General features: G+C 34.0%; 1 protein-coding gene and 1 long non-coding RNA gene across 6 annotated transcripts in view; one reads left to right on the top strand and one right to left on the bottom strand.

Annotated features, from left to right (window-relative positions):
* The window catches only part of LOC125680508 (uncharacterized), a 112,000-nt gene that overhangs the window by 48,089 nt on the left and 51,200 nt on the right, over positions 1–12,711 (top strand). For all 5 annotated transcript variants that reach the window (XM_048920174.2, XM_048920171.2, XM_048920172.2 and 2 more), the window contains 4 exons: positions 2,600–2,732; positions 4,298–4,432; positions 6,442–6,545; positions 10,281–10,405. In XM_048920174.2, coding sequence (XP_048776131.2) covers positions 2,600–2,732; positions 4,298–4,432; positions 6,442–6,545; positions 10,281–10,405 — 497 coding nt within the window. The remainder of the gene's footprint in view (positions 1–2,599; positions 2,733–4,297; positions 4,433–6,441; positions 6,546–10,280; positions 10,406–12,711) is intronic.
* Positions 6,540–9,156, bottom strand: LOC130051651 (uncharacterized). The gene is made up of 3 exons (XR_008799923.1): positions 8,805–9,156; positions 7,978–8,139; positions 6,540–7,767 (listed from the first exon to the last, which is right to left on the bottom strand). It is a non-coding gene; the product is annotated as an uncharacterized LOC130051651 (long non-coding RNA).

The raw sequence follows: 12,711 nt of genomic DNA, 5'->3' as shown, positions 1-12,711 counted from the left end.
TTATAGATTGCTGTTTTCATAGAGTATACATACAAATGAAATTGAGTATGGTGTGGAATACAATGGCTACTCCTAAAAAAAAATAAGTAAACATTTTTATGCAAGGTGATTAAATTACCATTTAATAAAGTAGATAAATTCAGTAAATTTTATCATTTTTCTTTTCATTGAATTGGGTTTTGATGTATGCAAATTTAATGAGTAGATTAACGAAGTTGCAAAGGGTATAATGTTTTTGACCCGTCCATCAGTCCCTTTTTTGTTGGTGCAATTCCTCTGAGACCGCTCAACAGAATTTCGTGAAACTTTGAAGTTAATGACACAATGTGTAGATGTGCATATTCCCAGAAAATTCTGATTCAATAATTTTTGTGGGAGTTATGCCTCTATTGAACTTAAAATTTTGATTCTGTCTGTCCTGATCTTGCAATAATGCTTAGCATTGCCATTCATTATGTGAGGCAATGCCAAACAATGTTGGAGCGTGGGGTATGTGAGCTCACTCACCCGTTTTCTTTAATTCTAGAATCTTGTGAATTGGATTGATTGATATTGGTGTACAAAGCTATTGGTATTGGTGTTGAATTTATCTTATATTTTCAGTTCAAGTCTTGTATTTCAAATACATTTTACTGGTATTGATATGAGGGAAATCATGATTTTTTTTTAAAAATATATATATATTATATATGAAATGGTGCAAAGTGAAAATAGAAATATTATTGATTTTGAGGTCACATGGTCAAAGATAAGGGTCAAACTGGACATAGGAATATAATGTCTGCTCAATATCTCAAGAACCCTTTGCTTGACAGACATCAGACTTAGTGCACTGGTACATCTTCAGGAGAAGATGACCCCTATTGATTTTGAGGTCACATGGTTAAAGGTCAATGGTTGAACTGGACATGGTAATATATTGTCTCTTATAATTTAAGAATTATTTGCTTGATTGACACCAAACTTGGTACACTGGTACAGCATAAGGATTAGATGACCCCAATTGATTTTTAGGTCACATGGTCAATCCACTCTTGACATAGGAAGATATTGTCTGCTCAATTTTTGAATTGATGATACTACTATGAATTAAATGAGGTGTGTGTATAACCCTTTTCAGTTTTGCACCATGGGGGCATATGTGTTTTACAAACATCTCTTGTTGATAGTTAGATTTTATTTGATACATTTGTTTTATAAATATCCAATAAATTTAATAATGCTGATTTAGCTGCTTTATTAAATCCAAGGAAATACTGTAATAGGGAACATGAAAATGTATGTACTTTACAGAGTTTGAACGTACAGATCATGAAAAATTCTTGAATTTTGACTCGTCTAGTCCCTGTAAAGTGCTTGAAAAATGCAGAAACAGCTTGAAGACATGAAAAAGTTTTGAAATTTGCATTCTAAGTTGCTTGAATTCTTTTTCATAGTGTTATGTTCAACTATGTAAGCAAATAATTTAATATTAAAAGGATCGAGAGAAGAAAATCTACCGGTATATGGATTCTCCTATTACCAACATTTCTTTGTACGAGTTTGTGTATAGAATTGTCTTATGCTTAGAATTACCATGCGTTTAGTTTTAAATTAACACGCTTAAGTGTGATAAGAATACAACACTGTGCATTATGTGCCAGGATGATAAAATAGGTAGTATTGGGGAAGAGGCTTTTAAATCTGACATACAAGGCGATAAACATAAGAAATTACGGGGTTTAGCTGTTGACAATTTGTCTGACATTTCAGTAAATAGAAAGCAATCAAACTGAAATTTACATGATTGTTTTGTGCAAAAGTGCTTTAAAAATGGCTTTAAAAGTGCTTATGATTTGATACTGGGCTGTTCGAACCCTGTTTGACTGCATAATCCAGTAGTGGTCTGGTAGGTGCTGAATTAGAAGGTACATTTTCAATCTATACAAGTGATCGACTCTCGATGACTTAAACTTTGATCTCTCAAAGTCCTTGATTTTTCATAGTGAAATTGTGGTCCCTATTTTTTTCTCTATATGACTTTAAGCAAATTTACTCTTCCAATCTCTAAAAGTTTTTGATTGCTTGAAGTGAAATTTGGATCCATATTTCATGAATGGTAGCCTACACACACTATCAATCAAATGTATCAATATTTCTGCTTGGACCTTGCCTCGATAACCGTGAAATTCTGGGGGCAAGACCAACCGAGTTATTGGGTGTTAACATACCTGTTGACACAACACCTGTACTTCTTTTTTGGGGGTAGATATGTTTAATTGGCCAGATTTAACCTTACAAGTGTGATTCTTTTTAACCATACTATTTTAAAGATGATGGATACTTAATAGTACAACACTATGTAATTTTGAAAAGTTTGTTTTGACTTGAAAATGAGACAGTAATTTTGAGAAAATAATTCAGAGACATGCCAATGTTGTAAATGTACACTTCTGGATACTATATTAGATCTGAACCTTAATGGTTGGAACTTAAAATTTCTGGATTAAATCAACCTTTGAACTTTTGATCTGGAAGTTTTATCAAGGTTCCTTGAACATTGAATACTCTCTATAGTCACCTGTAGAATTTGCTTGATATGCTTGTGCATTTTTTGCAGTCAGGATGTACTACAGGTGTCTGATGGGATAGGCGACACTGGCCATTTTCTTTGGTACTTCGTGATCTGTCTTCTGCTACTGTGGACTGTTGTATTTGCCGTCCTCATCCTAGGACCAAGATCTCTAGGAAAAGTATGCATTCATCATCTGATAAGAGAAATTTACTTCAGTTGGATGTTATAGAGTTACAGGGAAAAGGTTGTAAGAAGGTTACATGGCCATGTCATCGATTATACCCACTTGATTAATTATGTTGCAATATTTTACAGTTCTAGTAGACAGAACTGTTTAGTAGACTCGCTTAATTGTTACAGTCAGGAAAGATACAGACATGTACGCTGATAGAGTTTAACCAGTACTCTTAAATTATGCAATGCCATGTATCAATTGGAGACAGTCTTTATCATGTTTGTTCATTATAGGCATCTTATGAATTTTAAATGATAAGCAAAGATGATATAATTGAATGAATAAAATAGCAAAGCACCTAGTATATTCTAAGGAACATGGAAAAATGTCCAATTATGTTTGTATCGTATGGAAATATTCTATCTATTAAAAGAAAAATGGGGTGTGTATACATTTATGTCAAGCCATTTATGGCAAATGGTATTTTCAAGCTGTCTTGCATTTATACTGTCATACAAGAATTCTTCAGTATAAAGTACAATTATTTTACATTCACACAGAGAAATTGTTATTTTGTCATCATTCCCCAATGTTCACATAAGTTCACCCGAGAAGAAGGCTGTAGTGAGCTATTAGAAGATCAAAGTTTATCATCTCTTTCTTATCTGTTTTCCAGATCCATCAAGCCAATTTCAACCAAACTTGATGAAAAGTATCTTGGGCTAAATTGGGATGCAATTTTGTTCAAATTCAGGATCATCCATGCCCCCATTGAAGGGTGATGAATTATAAATAGGGTTGGGGAATTTAAAAAGATTTAACTGGACCAGAAAAACTAACTTCAAGGAGAAGCACCCTCATGTAGTGTAGATTCAAGTTTGTTCAAACTGTGGGGCCACCAGAATGAATGACTTGGGAATATACAGAAAAATGTTCTTTAAAGATCCCTCTTTTTAGAAAAATGAAGAATTTCAAAGGAACAATTCAATTTGATATGCATGTAAGCATCGACATAAAGTAGTGTAAAATCAAATTTGTTCAAACTATGACCTCGGGGCCAGAGTGGGCCACATTTATTGTTCTGCGAACTTAGAACATAAAGGATAAATTCTGTAGAAATCATCTTCATGCAGTTACAGTTTGTCAAGGAAATATACAAGCATCCTCCTTTAGTTTACAAATCACATCCCAGAGGGCCAGGACAAGGTTGCAAAAGGGGTTTGAAGATTTACATAGGAACATACAGGAAGAATTTATGTAAAGCTCTTTCGATCAGATGAACTACATGGGCACAATTCTTTTAATTGATATGCAGGCTCCTCATGAAGTGTAACTTTAGATTTATTCTAACCAACCCAGGGGCTAGAGCAAGGGTTAAACTTATCTTGGAAAATATTGGTAAGGCAGTGTGGAGTATGGGTCTCTTCTCTACATGAAGATATGTATTTTTGAATGGAAATTAATGACTAGTTTGATTGCTAGTATTTTGTGCACTAATTTTCTGTATCCAAAATACTTGCTTTTTAGAAAAGTAGGACCAGTGATGATGATAGATTTTCTGTATTCAGGTTGTGTATGTAACCTATGGGCTAGCACAAGTCTTGGCAGTGTCGCTTATGATCCACTTTTGCAGAGAAGACGGAGCCCTTGTTGGCATCAAATTCTTCCTGAGTATGAAGTGGGACGTTCTAGGTAATCTGGAGGTTAGCTGACTTTCTGTTATGTTAGCCGACACTACGTGTACAGTCATTGAGAATTTGAGGCTCTGAGCATTGATGACTTGACTTGTAAATGAGTCTACAACTGCTTGTGAAAATAAAGTAGTGATTGAGTAGTGATTGTCTTATGTACAGCATTCAAGATTAATAGAATCCTTCAATAATATGAGAGTAGGATAGGGAAATTCCTCGGAGGGGACAAAATTTGCAGTTCCTGAAGGACGAGGCTTTACCGAGTCCTAGAAAGCAAATCTTGCTCTAGAGGCAGAATTTCCCTATCCCACACGAGTAAATGATCAACTTCAAGAATGATTTTTCTCACATTTTACCTACAGTTTAGTGCATAAATTTAGGAGCTTTGAGAAAATTCTGAGAGGGGACCACCCAATATACATGTCTTTTAATATCGTCATCAAAAATAGTGAGAGGCACTTCACCATGTAATGTAAAGCTTCACTGTGTATTGTAAATCAGAGAATATATATATGTCACAATTAAATTATGTCACAGCAGTGTGAGACAGAAAAATCTCGCATGGCTGTCTCACATGGGTAAAGTCGGTCGCACATGGGTAAAGTCGATATCACACAGGTGATAATGTGAGAAAATCAGATCAGTATTAAATGATAATGCCTCTCACTATTTTTGATGACGATATTAAAAGACATGTATATTGGGTGGTCCCCTCTCCCTCTTATTTTGATAGTAGCAGTGATTGTGTGTGAAAACAATGTACATGTAATATTTAAGCATGATTGATTGCATAAGGAGTAGATGACTCCTATTGATTTTTAAGTCACAAGGTCAATCCACCCTTGACATAGGAAGAATTTGTCTGCTCAATATTTTGAATTTGTGATACGTAACTATCAATTACAAGATGCATGTGTATAACTCTTTCCAATTTTGCGATCATGGGGGGCATATATGTTATACAAACATTTCTTGTTAACATTTTTGTTGTGTTAAGGAGGTACTCTACATCGTCATAATGTCTGACTTCCTTTTAAAACATGGATGAAAATATAAATATCAGCAATATTTGTTTATTCATTTCTAAAGTCATTGCCTAGCTGAATAGCTCGATCAGTAGGTGAGCACGTCGACTGCTGTATTGTATATAGTTTGTGTGTTCGAGTTCAGCAGGGGGGTTAAATTTTTTTCAGATTGCTTTCTACTAAAACTGCATTTTTTGACTAAATAAAGTAAATTTTGAAAATATTGTTCAACTTGTACATATCCTCCATTTTTCATCCATATCAAATTTCTCTGGTGTAGCATACCTTCTTAAACTTAAAAAGCAAAGTAAACAGAGATCTGAATTAGTTGATGCTTACACATGTACATATATTTTAATTGGTACTTTTAATCATTATTATAACAAACGGTGGCAAGTCGTTTACAATGTACTCATATGAAGAATAACAATTCAAAGCAAGTCTGGAATGCAATCTGAGAAGGGTTGTCGCTATGTGTTGTTTGTGTGTGTTTTAAAGTTGAAAGAGACTGATGCGAAGGCTCATCTTTAAGTGATTCAGATATGGATTAATGACTCACAGTGTTGATTTGTTCATGAGAGAGTACATAGGTGTATGTAAGGATTAAAACACATGTCCATATACTGTTTTTCTTGGGAGTAAAGTAAGGAAATATGGGATGTCAAATTAAACCATTATGGGGACAAGTGGGCATTATGCAAGTATTTACTTGTCCATGGGATGAGTGAGTGGTTAGGAATTTTTTTTCGCACTCATGGATTGGGAAGTTAGGAAGGATTAACCTTAATGTTTCTGTTACTGTTAAATGATGGGATATTAACTTTGGTATCGTTTGTTTTTAGCTTGTATGCAATAGGTAATTGATAACTATTGTTGGAGTATATATTGTGCAGTAAAGAGTAAAGAAGAGAAAGGGGTTTATTTATTTCATAGAAACACTCTAACCTATTTATTATGAATGACAACAAGTGAACAGGCATGTAATGGTATTTTCAGGCTTGGGTTGATGCCGGGAAGCTGATGTTTACCTCCCTTGGTCTTGGTACAGGGTCCCTAACATTGCTGGCTGGGTATACACATTTCCACAGTCACTGCTTCAGGTCTGTTAGAGTTATGTACAGTTGCCATGTCTCATGGTATACTATATGATTATTGAACTTTGATTCAGTCTACTTGTAAATAATATAGATCTAGTCAGGTCCATATAGTCACAAGTAAACCGAATTAATTGTCAATAACTGGTTTATTAAATGATTGGAAATTTTCCAACTGTTTTCACTATATTTTTAGCTCACCTGAGCTAAGTGAGCTTTTCTGATCACCTGTGTTCCGGCGTCTGTCCATCTGTAAACTTTTAGCATTTTTGCTTCTTCTCAAAAACCACTGTGCCAATTTCAACCAAAGTTGGCACTAAGCATCCTTAGGTAAAGGGAATTCTAAATTGTTAAAATAAAGGGCCAGGCCACCTCCCAAGGGGAGATAATCAAGAAAAGGTAAAAATAAAGTAGGGTCATTAAAAAATCTTCTCGAGAACCACTGGGCCAGAAAAGCTGAAATTTATAGATAAGCTTTATTAAGTAGTGCAGATTCTAAATTGTTAAAATCCTGGCCCCCGGCGGTCGGATGGAGCCACAAGGGGGGGATCAAAGTTTTACATACAAATATATAGGAAAAATCTTTTAAAAACCATCTTCTCAAGAACCACGGAGCCAGAAAAGCTGATATTTACATGAAAGCTTTCTGACATAGTGCAGATTCAAGTTTGTTCAAAGTGCAGATTCAAGTTTGTTCAAAGTGCAGATTCAAGTTTGTTCAAATCTTCCTCGTAAGAACCACTGACCAGAAAAGCTGAGATTTATATGAAAGCTTCCTGATATAATGCAGATTCATGGCCCCCGGGGGTAGGATGGGGCCACAAGGGGGATCAAAGTTTTACATACAAATATATAGGAAAAATCTTTAAAAATCTTCTTAAGAACCACTGAGCCAGAAAAGCTCAAATTTGGTACCATCAGAAAGCCTTAGTAGGTCATTAATGAGGTACTTTTATTTACAGTTTGTATATATATTAAAAAATATTTTCTTGTCACAAAGAATAAAAAATGGCAAACATAAAATCCCTACCCATTTTAGTTGAAAAGTTATAACTAAGTTAAAGTTATATCAATATGCCACTTATATTTTATTACAGATCATAGGATACAAAATATTTTAACAGCAATATTACCTGCACATTTTAAAAAGTTTCACAAAAATGTGCTGTTGATTCTCTGGATAAGTTTTTGCTCACTTTCCTTTGGGAGAACATTGATGATGTACATTCTAAAAAATATAATAATGGGCATGTTATATATCTATTTAAAATTAATAGAAACAGTTTGTATGATCTGTTCAAATTAAATCAGTGATTTGAAACTGATAGTGGAATTAGTCATCCCAATTTGACTTGCTGTCAGACAAATTTAAGACATATCAGGGTCATGGACTTCCCATCCACTATACATATAGGCCTAGCAATCTCATTGGACTTACCTAAAATGTCCATGAACTGAAGTGTCATTCAGAGTAAACTCATTTTGGAACTATATAAACATTGATCCATGTCTGCATAGTGTAATTCTCAGAATGACATATTAAAACCAGTCTGGTCAGTGGTCACACCATATAAATTCTGTATCTATCATGAATTATATTCTGAAAGAGAAATGAAATTGTAAATAATCAAAGGATACCAAAGACTTTCCAATAACCAAATTACAGGACAATAAATAAATATATCTAATCACTGGTCACTTGTGCTATCAACTTAAATTTTTACTTGTCAATTGATATCTCTTACTGTTCCTTCGGACCAATCTGATTAAAACCAGCTCCTCGATCCGCTCCTCGTATTGCGACAACATAAAAATAAAGGAGCAGATCGAGCTGATTTTAACATAATGCCAACATTACTTAAGTTATTTCAGTTTGACCTGCTTTGTACATATTAAGAGTGGTTAAACTATGAGGTGTTACAAATGAAATAGCATTGCTGTGTCTAGCGAGTAGATATCTAGTTGATGCAAATCGCGGGTTATCAAGTGCCGGGTAGAAAATGAAAATCGTGTAAGTGTCTGACAATAGACGCATTTAGACTAGTTAGTGAATTCCATTGTCCTACTTTACAAAAGACACATGAGTTACATAATTCAAGATACCTCTGACTGTTACCCTTGCTTTCTCGATATGTTATGTGCAGTGAAGATCATCAGACACAAATGTGAAAGGGATAAGAATCGGAGGAATTTCGGATTATCAGTGATCATGACTGGCATGAAGTCAAAGAATCTACAAAATACACTAGTGTGTAAATCACTTACTTATGGTTGGGAGTCTCTTCAGGATAACACCACGAACTCCCTCGGGTCCCTGTTGAAGGCTATTCTTTGTTCATAATGTTTACGCTAGGTCAATAGGTCACAACATCATAAACATGGCGTCTGCATGCTGACTATGCGCGGGAACTCGGAGTGCACACCCGATGCTTTTTATCAGGAACCCGATCTCAATTTACGGTTGTTAGAGCCAAGTACTGTGAAGACCCGCTCTGAATTGATTGGTTAATTAATTAATAAGTTAACTAGTTTATAAAAATAATATGATGATCTTCAATAATTTCCTTCTGCAGGGACATCTTTTGACATACAGTGTATATCAATGTTTAAAAAAAACCCACACACACACCCCCCTCAAAAAAATCAAAAATCAAATACAGATAGATCTATATATGTATGTATTATGATATATACAGATTGTTTACCATATATATATATTAAGAATTAATTGAAAATTAAATTCAGTGACTGTCAGATAATTTTTTCTTATGAAATTCCTGCAGACTAACAATCGTGTAGCATTATCAAGTTCAAAAGAGTATCTTACTACTAGGTCTCTACAATTATTTATTTTTGATTGTTATGTTTTTAAAAATGGAAAATATCTTTCCATTTAGAGGTTTAGGGATGGATCCCTTCATGTAATCCTTCAGATTTTCTTTAATACTACTATAAGCTACCTTAATGACAGAACAAAAAAGCCCTTTTTATAGATAAATTAAAATTCATTAACATCAACAGGATTTGCACTATTTTATATATATATATATATATATATATATATATATATATATATATATATATATATATTTTAAACAAAAAATGTCTACAACATACATACATCAATAAAAAAAAACATGCCAGATTGAAGTTGGGTACATAATGCTGGTACAATTGACTATAAAAGCTTTCTTATTTCAAAATCAGTTGTGAAATTGTTTAATGTTTATTTTCATATTATTTGTATCTGTTGTGAAATTACAAGGTTTATTTAAATGGGTAAATTTTGGGTACATTTTCAATAGTCACATTTAAAGTTGGTACATTACGGGTACAATTTAACTTTTTAATTTACCCAGGGTACATTTCTGGTAAACATTTCAACATTAATATTTTTTGTTGGGTACATTTCAGGTACATTTCAACTTAGTAACTTTAAAGTGGGTACATATCGAATACATTTTAACTTCCTTAATTGATACCCTGGGTACAATTCGGGTACATTTGAACATTTATATTTTTCTGTTGGGTACATTTCATTTTACCTATTACCAACACCCTTTGGGAGATTGGGGTAAGCGGGGGGTATTCTTAGTGAGCATTGAATGCTCACAGTACCTCTTGTTGCTTTTGCAATACTCGCAGAATGCTTGTCATTTGTAATGTTCATTTAGTACTGCCAAAAAGATATTTCCCAAAATGTTTGAATAGATAATTTAACTCTTGTTCTTTTTTCTGTAGGAATTCCTTGCTGATGATCACAGCTCACTTGTTTGGTATGCTGGTCAGTGGGTTCACCATATTCGCAGCTCTAGGAATTGATTCACAAACAAACAGTGATTCTCCAAGCAATGATAATATGACAGGTTTACCACTTCTTATGAATATTGTTATACATGTTCATTTTGCTCAAGTTTCTAGGTCACCTGAGTTACTTGGGAGTGATTGCTTTGGTCTTCGTCCGTCGTTGTCCATCTTGTGTAGTGCTTTAACAATTGAACATTTTTAACTTCTTCTTTAATACTTTTCAAATTGGTATTAAGCACAAGGGGGACACACATTGCAAATTTCAGGATTCCTGTGCCCACCAGGCCTTAGGAGAGGGTAAAAAACTGCCAAAAGTTTACCAATTTGAATTTTCAACAATTTTCTTCTCTACAACAGCACATTTGTGAGAGAAACTGAATGTCATATAGAGCAGGGAAACCTCTACAAAAATTGTGAATTTCATCATCTCCAGAGTAGAGCAGGACAAGGTCAAATTTAGCATATAGCATTAAGACCATCTTTTTTAATGCTATTGATACTAAATTGAACTAAATGGTATTGATACTAAATTGAACTTAATGGATGTTTAAACAGTGCAGGTTAGCCCTTTACAAAACTTGTATATTTCATGATCCTAGGGTCAGATTGTGGATATGTAAAATCCCTTTAAAATTCTAAAGTCCTGAACACCAATCAAGTAAACTGAACATCTCACACAGAAATTAACTGCATAGTTATTACGGGTTGGAGGCATACTGAAATTTCTGGTTCCTGAGTGAAGAGTTCAGGTCCTACCTAGAATATTATAGGGTTATTTGGATCATTTCGTGACAAAAAAAGACATAAAATTCTTAAGAATATTCTGCTTTATTCCTTAATGTATAGCTAACAAATTAAGTTCATAGCAATAACCCCTTCAAACAAGGTTTAAATTATATAGAGTAATCACCATGCATGTTAATTTTCAAATTTACAATTCAGAGGGTTTTGTCCAGTAGGGAAAACCAATTTGATCTGGTGAATTTACTGATAGAGAGTGCACCTATGCATTGTTTGTTAAAAAAAAATAAATAAAAAAATAAAAAAAGTGAGAACATTCTCATTTCTGGTGCAATTTTAGTTTCATAACAAGGTCTTGCCAAAAAAATGAAAATTTCCGACAAACTTGTAGATCATGACGATGCCCACAACTCAGGTGATGATCTTAAATAGAGTTATGGAACTTGCTTTGAGCATCACATGAAGCCAAGTAACACTGATCACCAGACACACAATCAGATAATGGTATTGTGAATGAAGTACAGAGTGAAATGGTAACTGTAGAGGTGGACTGAAGTAAAATAGACATTGTGATTACATGCTAGAGAGTCCAGAAATTTTACAGAGAAGTGTTGGACACTAATGATTTTAGTTTCTACACTCTACAAAACTCAAATAGTCTTATGAAAAACCACCAGAAATAAGTTTTGGGTGAAGTAAAGTTCTGATGTGTTTGAGGTTGATTGTATATGATGTATATTTAATATCCTATAAATGTTTTCTAATAATTTTTAGCTAATTGAAATTAAAAGTTCAGTGCTCCAAGCAAGCAAACCTATTTATTTTAAAGTATTCACATGGTTACCCAAGCCTATGAATCACACGACATACTCAATGTTTGAAGGTCATGATGAAGTCAAAACCAGCCTGACAGTGCCCGCTCACAATAGACAAACAAAAGACAATATCTTACATTTTTGAAAGAAGTTTATTATAAAAGCATGATAGTTCAGTATTGCACTTTTTAATACAGCCTTTATTTGAGTATAATACAAATTTTGGTTTGCAAAACTTGAAGCAACAATGCACCTACAGTAGATATGACTGTCCTCAATTTCTTAGGAGATAACAGAAATGCCCATCATTGTTTCACCCTTCATAAATGTTAATTTCCAATATTAAACATTGTTGAATTCAGTAGAAAAGAGTTCAGTAAATCCTATGAATATAATGATAGAGCTTTCAATTTTTGTACCTCCAACAAACGATGTAGGGGTATACTGGAATCGCCTTGTCTGCCTGTCCGTCTGTAGACGTGATTCCTTCAGAGTATAGCACGGATGAACAGATATGGTTAAGACTTTGTGTATATATCTTATTTGAATAATAAAATTGTGCACCTGCTATTTTGAATGTTGATAGAGATTTTTTTAACTTTCAAAACAGTTATGGGTATTTTTTCCATTTTGAAAGGGGAGGGGGGGATGTTGCCATTGTCCAGAGTGTATCTTAAAAATCATTTATTCTTCAGTGAGCACATTAAATTCACTATTTCCCACCCTCCAATGTACTCTGCGGTGGGTATTAGTCCTGTTATAACAGTTCTGATTTTTCATTTACTGATGTCCAAAAAGGGGAATACTCC

The sequence above is a fragment of the Ostrea edulis genome, chromosome 2, assembly GCF_947568905.1.
Source record: "Ostrea edulis chromosome 2, xbOstEdul1.1, whole genome shotgun sequence".
NCBI lineage: Eukaryota > Metazoa > Mollusca > Bivalvia > Ostreida > Ostreidae > Ostrea > Ostrea edulis.
Note: the sequence above shows the minus strand (reverse complement) of the source record. Positions and strands in the feature narration are given on the sequence as shown.